The sequence below is a fragment of the Ciconia boyciana genome, chromosome 1 (assembly GCF_034638445.1).
Source record: "Ciconia boyciana chromosome 1, ASM3463844v1, whole genome shotgun sequence".
Taxonomy (NCBI): domain Eukaryota; kingdom Metazoa; phylum Chordata; class Aves; order Ciconiiformes; family Ciconiidae; genus Ciconia; species Ciconia boyciana.
This window is the reverse complement of record NC_132934.1, coordinates 29,793,001-29,803,000: the sequence shown is the minus strand read 5'-3', so window position 1 is coordinate 29,803,000 and position 10,000 is coordinate 29,793,001. Positions and strand designations below refer to the sequence as shown.

At 39.8% G+C, this 10,000-nt stretch overlaps 1 protein-coding gene across 1 annotated transcript in view; it reads left to right on the top strand.

Annotated features, from left to right (window-relative positions):
* Positions 1–10,000, top strand: part of FOXP2 (forkhead box P2) — a 299,007-nt gene that overhangs the window by 95,514 nt on the left and 193,493 nt on the right. The window contains exon 2 of the mRNA XM_072872044.1: positions 6,985–7,162. Coding sequence (XP_072728145.1) covers positions 6,995–7,162 — 168 coding nt within the window. The 5' untranslated portion in view covers positions 6,985–6,994. The remainder of the gene's footprint in view (positions 1–6,984; positions 7,163–10,000) is intronic.

Genomic DNA, 10,000 nt, shown 5'->3' with positions numbered 1-10,000 from the left:
TCTAGAAAGAGGATCTGTGGAAAAAGTAGTTTATGGACAGGGAAAAAAACTCTCAAGGGATACTGAAGGGAAGCTTTGAGCAGCAGCCTGGGCGAGAAGTCAAGAAAGCATGAGGGTTAAACAAAGACTGTCTGGTGAGGTAGAGGTACTATCACGATATTCAAAGATCAGGGGAGGGGAAATATCAGTGATAGTTGTTGCAAGCTCCTCACAAAAAAACCCCAACAACCCAACCAAAAAAACAGGTATAAAAAGTTGGCCCTGGGTTTGCAGTTTGTAAGCCCTACAGACTCTGTAAGAAGCTTTTTTTTTCTTTGTCCTTTTTTTTTTTTTAAAGGGAATTTGCCTGCTAGGCAGGTCTTCCCTAGCTCTCACAATTCTAATTATTTCCTACTGCCCTAATGCTTTCTCACTATTAAATTCTCCATTGACTGTAATAAAGTCTCCCTACTCTCAAGAGCTTGGAGAGCGGTGCTTTTTTTTTTTTTGCCCTTTTTTTTTTTTTTTTTTTTAAGACTGGGAAAGAGAGGGAGATAGATACAGAGAAAGGGGGTGAGAGGAGTTGCTTTCCAAGGTGGGGTTTCCCAAGCTGTCATTGCTCAAATAAGAATCTTACCCTGAAATTGGCTGCTCATTTGTGTGGGCTGTAGGTAATGCACTCTAGCAGGCTTTTGCCACTATCCTATGTGTAAGGTACGCATCTTACAATATTGTACAGACTACTCATATAGGTAACACTGGCCTTTGTAGGGATTTTTTTTTCCACTAAGCAAAAATAAATCGCAGGTGGAAATTAATTAGACCTTACTTGCTGTTTAGGGAAGTGAACTGTTGTTTAATAATCAAGTGAGTGTGACAACATATTCCTGAATTTTAGAAAGCAGATAAATTACTGTGCTCAGGACTGACCTACTATTTTTATTAGTCCTGAGGAATTGAGATGGTGTGAAAGGAAAACATACAGCCTTTAAAATGCAGGATAGCTTTTAGTTTAAGATTGAATATGATAGTCTACCTTCAATACCTTTATCTGACTGTTTGTGCCAGTCAGTTAGAAGGATGTTCATTTAAACATCTGATGTATAAATAAAGCATAATACACAGACAGTGGGAAAAATTGTGGTGCATAGTACAGAGAGAAATATTTTAGGCAATGCTTGTTTTTGCAGTTGTGGTTAACTTCAGCACAAATCAATTAATCTGATTTCTTAAAGCCTTCTCATGCCAGCTGAGCACACCTGTTAAGACAGAATGCTGCAGGAAGGATGCATGTTTTCTTTACCTGGCACTCTGTGTGTGTGTGTGGACGGGGGCGTTGCTGGCTCTTCTCTGTAGTAAATAAATCTCATCTGTGATAAATTGCAAAAATCCAGTTGTCAATTTTATTGTAAATCTGTGTTCAAAAATGGCCTTCCGAGACCCACTGTATGAGTGCCCACTTAAAAGTTTCATACTACAGCTTGAATTCTTGGCAGCAGCAGTGCTTTCTGTGTTGTGATCCAGACACTATTGTCCCATCACTGCCCTTTTTAGCCATTTTTGAACTGTTACTTTACTCTCAACTACCATCTTCGCTCATGAGGGTATTCTACATAGTAAAATGATTAGTTGGCTTTGAAGAGATGATTTCTTTACCATGAAAATTCTATTTTTTCTCATCAAAGATGCTGACTTCACTCACTGATGCAGATGTGATACGTATTCTTTCTGATTGTGCCAAGATACGTCCTGTAACTCCCAACTGGAAGCTCAGTTTTCCTGAAAGACCTTCCAGCACAAGGTGTTTGAGCATACATTTTTACAGACAAAACTTATTTGAGTAGATAGTAGTATATTAAACCTACTAATACAGATACTTTATTTTACAGTGTTTCAATAGCAGTTGACCTAATTAGTGTTTTAATCATATTAATTTACTTATTTAAAAAATACGCAGTGACGTTACGTCTCTGCTTAACTCAAGCTTTGAAAGCTTAATGTTTTAGATAAAGTGGAAAAAAAAAACCCTTTACAAATATTCTCTTAGCTTGTCTAATTTTTTGTTCTCACACATTCAGCTATGTCCTTCATATTTGGCATTTTGATTTATTAGGCAATCTTAAGTATTAAAGACTTTTAACATACCAGCACAAGACTTCAGATGCATTGTGCCTTGTGTCAATGATGAATTAATTCCAGCAGAGCACAAAAGTTACCATTATTTAAGCCTAGCTCCTCACCTCTGCTTTTACATCATAGGCCAGTTTCAAAAGGCTGAAGTTTAGGCTGTGTCTTAGGAAGTGGAACAAGGTAAATGCGTGAGCGCGCCGGGGAACGTCAGGCTCGTGGTGTTGCGCAGTGTGCGCTACAGGTCTGTCTCGGCTGTGGATCAACCCACGTGGGCCCCTCAACGCCGGTGGACGGTTATGGGCCTGGGGGTGCTGCCTTGGTTCGGGGGGCTCACCCCGGAGCAGGGCAGGCAGCCGCGCTGGTTTCTGGACGTGCTTTGTGATGGCGGCTGCCGACCGCCACGTCTCCAGGACTGACGGGCGGTACGCAGCGCGCTCTCCGCTCCGTAAGGGCGCAAAGGCGGCCTCACCCGTGGGGGCACAGGACCGCCCGGCAGCTGGACATCAGCTTCTCGTTTGTCTCAGCAGGTGGCAAAGTGCCATCGGGGGCCACCAGGCCGCGCAGGGCCGGGCCCCGCAGCCCGCGCAGGAGCGCCCGGGGGCGGGCGGGGCACGGCCAGCAGGCCCCGGGGCGGGGCGGGGCGGGGCGGGGCGGGCTGCCGGCCCCGGGGCGCCCCCTGGCGGCAGCTGCCATGCTGCGCAGCCGCTGCCGCCTCCCGGCAGGGCGGCGGGGCGGGCGGCGGCTCGGGGACGGGCGGGGGGCGGCCCGGCCGGCGGCAGCGGCCCTTCGCGCCGGGGAGCGGGGCGCCAGCAGAAGCTGTACCTGGCAGGGCAGAGCAAACGCCGCCAGCCTGGCGTTCGGTGCGCCCTATCATAAAGTAAGGAGGTCTAATTGAGCTACGGCTCTCTATCCTGCTATTTGTACAAATAAAAGACCACATCTTGATGCAAAATAAACACAAAAGCACTGTTGTGACTATAACAGGGAGTCATATACTAATTTATATAATAAGTGGTTGTGCACGCTTTATTCAAGATTATGGCTGCAAGAAATGGCATGAATTGCTGGGTGTGTTTAATGCTGGATTATAGCAATTTGAAACATGTCAAACACATGGCTAATGCCTCATGCTTCACTCATTCTTGCGTAAACCTGCATAGCCACCATCCATTATACCCTTGGTAACAACACAATTCTGCAAGTAAATATTGTTACACTAAGTAACCTTTCAATTCAAGTTGTTTAGGAAGAGAAAATGCAATCTTGTGCAGTCAGTTCCAGTGTCAGTTTAATGTTTCAAAAGGGAAGCGGTGTAGAGAATAAGTATCTGTACGGTGACTCGCCAGCTTAAAACACACACACGTGCACGCGTGCACACGCGCACGCGGAAAACGTACGATTCACTGCAGGGGAGAAAAGTAAAACTGTAGCTTCTAACTTGACAGGACCAGTATTTCTTTTTTGGTGCGGGTGATTGCCCATGTACCCTGGCAGAATTTGGCATTCAACCTGCAGTGCAACCACACACTAAAGTAATCTACAGTTTCATTCTCTCTCGCAGAGAGCAGCAAATACTTTCCTTATACCTTTGTTTAAAATTCCTGGTAGCAGAGCTTATGTCTCACCTTTGGCAACAAGAGTTTGGGAAGCACAGCAGAAGTAGGTGCTGGTGAACGTATGTGTCTGTGAATGTGGGTGCGTGTGTGCGCGTGTGCCTGTGTAGGCTCGCTTGTGACTGACAGCGAGTGTGACAGCAAGAGAAAAAGAGAAGGATTAGGAAGTGTGAATGTGTATAAATGTGTGTAAACAGGGACCTGTATATTTTTTCTTGTCCTATTTGAAATATTAAACTTTCAGCCTTAGTATCTGGCAGTCATTGTATTTCGTTTGTATTTATTTATGATTATTATGCTAACAACCTGCACTACTGTTGTAAAAGCAAGAAAAAAAGTACATTAGTTTGCTTAGTAAGATGTTGCAGGTTCAAATTATTCTGCCACCAATAACTGAAATTACTGATACATAGATAGGAGAAATGATCCTCGTTTAGATGTTTTCAGTGCTTTAATTTGTGAGGGTTTAGAGTTGATAGTACCTACACACACATGTGTATAGATACATGTGTATACGTGTGTGTATAAGCAAGAGAAAAGAAGGGAAAAGAAAAAGGTTCTGTGATCTTGCTTTTTCCAGCAGCCCTTTTTTAGTTGCCGGCAGTGAGAAGGGGGCTGTGGACAACCAACACAGAGCATTACTGAAGCCAAAGTTTCAGTAGTGTTTTTAAAAATACCCTTTTACAACTAGAAAACACGTTTTATTTTTAACATAAAATTCTAGGGACTCTTTCTTCTTCATATAAATACTCTAGTATTTCTTCCACTTCACTTCCAAATAAATTACCCTTTCTAGTACTGATACTCTATAGTTTCATTCTCTCTGTACACAGCTGTTGGGTCAGATCTGTTGTTTTCTGTTGCCAGAGTAGTGTTACTGGTCATGTTATGTTAAAGCCGATTCTGCTGGCTCACAGACACTTTAACTTAAAATGCAGAGCCCGAACTACACTCTGGGGCTTTGCAAGGATACAAAATCCACAAGACATAAAACCCTTTGGTTAATATGAACTGGAAGATGTTTAACCCTTCTCTGCTAATTGTAATGAAAGAGTTGGAGAGATGTAAAAACAGGGGGGCTGATGTATTTATTTATTAAATTTCTGAGTGTTTTCTAATGTTTTGATTATCTAACATTTATACCCCTTTGCCCTTTTAATGCGCTTGGCTAAATGTACCACTGTTATTGTCTAACGTTCGAATTTGTAAAAGATGAACCTGTCTGTTGGTTAAATCTTTGTTTGACTAAAAGAGGATTAATGTTTGAATTTCCCGAATTTCCAAATCCTTGTAACGATACAGTTGATGAAGTGTTTTAAATAGATTTCCACTCTGATATACATGTCTTTTTATTGAAAGTAAATATTGTAAAAATCAGAAAGGGCTGCCTACTCCCTCAGTTGTGGCATACCCGCATTAGAATTTTCATATAACTACTAAGGGCAATCAGACCCTTTTCTCTGAATATTTTAAACATTGTACATGTAAAATTTATGCCTAATTTGAATACTTATTAGCTGCCTAATCTCAGAAAAGAGTATTAGCTTTGTTTTTGCCTTGTAAAATTAATCACTGCGTGTATCACATTTTCCATTTCTATTATTTTTCTTTGCTGATGTTCGTAAGAGTGTTTAAGAAGGGCTGTTTGTTCATAAACACATCTGGTGCTGCTGTTGTTTACTGGGCTATAACAGCTGCCCTCCTTTATGTTAACTGTGTTCGTGTTTGGGTTTTTTGCATCCTGTTTATTTTTGACCAGACCATCTTTAAATAACTCATCTTTTACTATTGTAACTTTCTTCACACAATATATACTTTCACTTTATCTGGTGGGCGCTTGTTTGTGTTAATTCATACAGCGTTTTGATTAATATCCCATGCACGTAGTTGAAGTTGTAATGATCCTTTTCCTGCCTTTTTTTTTGCAGAGAAAGGCTATTGCTCATACTTTGCAAGGGAACAAATAACTAAGTTCAATAATTAGGCTAGGCAGCAAGCTTTGTTTCTTTTCCTGAGTTTGCTTACACGTCCCTCTCCCTTCAGAGGTGTCTTTTAAAGTCACAGCTCAGCCAGGTTGTTGTGGGGACTCTTTCAGTACGTCGGGGGTGAGGGTGAAGGAAAGTGAGGTCCATTCTGAGCCTGCGAGAGCAGGAGAGGACTTTGGTGGCTCCGAGAAGAGACGTTGACCTTTCCACATTACAGATACAAAATGCGCCTTGAAATTCTGGTTTGTAAGGGCACGCTGGTTCTTTATTTACTGCAAAGATTTCAACTGATCTTGGCAGGACATCTCATTGCTATCCTGAAAGTACAGTATATTTATGCAGTGAAAATGATAAAACATTTATTACTGTAGAGAAGGTAATATGCATAATTTATGCTGTTTTTAGCACAATCATTAGTGATATTCTTGATAGATTTTATTTCCAGCTTTCATATCTAATACATGCCTGGAAAATTAATTTTATATCTTTCATTTATTTGCCTATGTTAAAATTGAGTTTTAAGTCATCTTCAAGTGAACAGTTTGATTGCTGCTCATGCATAAGCTTAATTACTTCCCAGGAAGGACAGTATTAAATGTTTTAAATGTCAGAAAAATAAATGAATATCAGCCGTTTGATTAAAAAAATAGGCAATATCTGACGTGTTTGCAGCAGGAGCTTTTTCTTAAAATGCCTCCGAGGCAAAATTTTATTTAGTCACAAAAAAGGAGAAGCCCATTATACTATTTATCATTGGTTGATACCATATGATTTGTAACACCCTTACAAAATTTTAATTTTGTATGATTAGCTGTGCATCATTAAACAACAGCCTTGCATAAGATATGCTGTAAAATTCTGACAGAATCAAGATAGTGAATATTTTAAATAAGGCTGTATAGTCATCCATGGTTGTCAAAGCTAGATAATAGGAAATATAGAGCAGTGTGTGAAATCGTGCCTTCATTTAAACTGGTTTTATAGGTAGACTTTAAAATGTAGTCGTTCATAAATGCTATTGACCATGCTGCGTGCATGGTGTGTTATTTTGGCCGTTAAATGTAAGCACACAAAGATTGCTTATAGAAACCATAATTCCGGTGATTAGGATCTCTATGAAAGCAGAGTTTGCATCGCACTTCTTGGTAAACGGCTCCGCGAGGCTTTTTTCTTCTTCTAAGGATGCTGTCTGTGTAATTGGCAGAGAGGGACATCTTGATAATGGAAGTGTGAAGGTGTAACGCGTGTGTTAATTGATACTTCTTAATCACTTTTAGGTATTAAGTCATGATGCAGGAATCTGCGACAGAGACAATAAGCAACAGTTCAATGAATCAAAATGGAATGAGCACTCTAAGCAGCCAATTAGATGCTGGCAGCAGAGATGGAAGATCAAGTGGTGACACGAGCACTGAAGTAAGCACAGTAGAACTGCTGCATCTGCAACAACAGCAGGTAAGTTTGTTTGGCTTCCTGTTTGTTTTTAAACAACTAAAGGGCTGTTTTCGGACGGGCACCCTTCCGCAGCCCCTCTGTGCGTGCTGAATGTGAAGTGTCGTGCAAGTGAAGAGCGCGGGGCGTTATTTGTTGTTGGTTTTGTGCGTGCTAATGCTGAAACGCCAGGATCCCGTTTTCGTGGCGGCAACGTCTTGCTGATACCGCTGCACACCGCCGCGCTCGCCTGGCGATTAAAATCCCGCGGCGTATTTATAAAAGTTGTGCCGAAGCCTTGCAGTGCATGTTTTCAGAATCTGTTAGTTTACTGTGCGATCCGGTCGCGCAGGGCGTGATGCAGAGCTTTCCACCAGAGGGCCACATTACTTGAGACTTCGCTTCGCTTGCGATGAATTGCTCCAAAGTCGGAGCTGGGGTGAAGGGACCAGAGTGACTTCTCACAATAAAGATGCTTTGCTGTCGTAGGTGTAAATAAAAAATGCTGGTTAGCTCAGAACCACTGAAATAAAAATGAGCATGTGCCTGTCTGTGCGTGCATGAGTGTAATTTGGATGTGTGATTTTGAAAATATGGGAACAGAGAGAAACAGCTTTTCTGTAGGTATGTTTCCATTCTCACTTTTAAATCTTTTTTTTAAGTTTGTCTGTTTGTTTTCTCAACGAGTTGACGGAGAACTGCTTTTATGTTGAAAACTGTAAAATTAAACCCTTGTCTGACAGCTGATTCCATCTAATTATGAGATGCAATCAATTAATTTTTGTCACTGTAAGATTTCTTTTCCTTTTAAAACCTGCACAAACATAATTCCTTCTACTTTGTCTACCTAAAGAGTTGTCCCCCCATCAGGGGATGCAGATTGTACTAACGCAGTGAAGCCCAAAGGGTTTGTTTGGTAAACAATTGGGGTCTGATTCTGCAGAGTGCCAGTACCTGCTCTGAACTCCTGAAAATCTTCAGTGTCTGGTCCTCTCATCTGCTGAGGCCACTCAGCACCTTTGGAGTTCAAACCCTTCATTTGTAAATACTGCGGTTTTTCATTGCAACGTCAGGTATTGCATTAATGGAAGGAAAGTTGTCTCCCCTAAGAAAAAATATTATACAAATCCTGTTTTATAGAAACATGTTTTAACATGATAGATAAATTGCATGTGTATGGGCCTCTGAAATAACAGGTCATAATAGCTCTTAAAATTGAATCATTCTTAGTGCTGAATTAAGCAGTGTACACTAGCTACATTTATAGCTAAATATTTTAAATGGTGACAGAAAATGTGGAAGAATTAAATAGTTGCAGATTGAAATATGAGAAGTTGTTAAGGCTTAAATCTGTGCCTTGCTTCAAATTCAAGTGTATTCTGTTTTAACAATTGAGCACTTACAGTATTACAGTCTGAGGAAATATAGGTTTCAGTGTCTTCATTAAGTTCTTAGTAGGCTTACACCTATATATATACACACTATTATCTATATATGTACACTGTGTATATATACTATTTTCATATAAAATTATATATACACATGCACACACATATATAAAAATTTAATATTGTTTTCATTGAAAAGCATGCCATCACCTTTATTCAGGTGTTCAGATTATAACAGCATTTTAAAATCTTTATTGAGAGAGAGTGTATTTAATTGGTGAAAGTGTTTAGAAAACTAAATTTAAGTGAAACACTTTAAAACACAAAAATACCAACAGAATAATGTGCCACTTACATGTTTCTCAAAGCAGCAGTCCTAGGCATTTGTAGCCTATTTGTCCATACAGTCACAGATTCCAGTAGATAGCATTTGCAAAGACCACAGAGAATAACAACTGAAGATGAAAATATCCAGTTGAGTACTAATAACAGACAGGTTCTGAGGGGACAGGCTTAGAAGTGACAATCTTTTCTTCAAAACTGTGATTAGATCTTAAATAAGCAGACAGGCAAAGTAAAACCATGGGTACTGTTAATAGGACTCAAGAGGCATTTTATGGTAGGGTCTGCACCATAGGATTTAAATACAACTTGAATTAGGCATATAAATCCTTCTATAAAATATGTTGATGTGAAACATAAACACTAGTAAACATGTAGGAGGATGTCCTTTAGATAATGGGCATAGCTTTATGCTACTTTCGCTTTTCTTGCTCTTTTTCCTATTTCTTTTTTTTTCTGTTTTTGGCCAGATGCCTTTTGAAATATGATTTAAGAGGAAAATGATGGCAGGTTTTATTATTGTCACCGTAGTAACTCTCTAAAATGTTATTTTTAATATCCAACTTGCCTAACAAACTTTGACAAGCAGAAAAACAGAGCAAACCCCATTGTACCTGCAGTTATTATTCTTAAGATTTTTTATTTTTTAAATATGTGCAAGATATGATGTACTGATGTCATAGTTTAACATTCCAGTTTTGGTTTCCCTGAGTCATTTTATTGGGGGCTTTCAAATAAACAAATCCAGTTTGTTACAGCTTTTTCTGAAGGAAGCAAGTAAATGATTGCTGGTTTTAATACATTTCCTTCAGCTGGGCAACTACATAAAGCAATGCTGATGCTTAAGAATATCTATATCAGCTGAGTAAAATCACAAAATGTGTTTTCTCTGTGGCACGAATATGTACTGGGGAAAGTTAAACATGAGAAATTTTAGACTATGTGCAAAGAGCAACTGGGCTAAGTAAAAAATTTTAAATTATATACGATTTGCACCTTGTTCAAGCATTATGATCACAAATTGGTGGATTTATAGAAAGTAAATAAGCTAAAATAATAGACTTCATTAGGTTCTTATAAGCACTTATATGGAGTATGGACAGTCCTGTTATTGGCTTGATGAACTATGTTG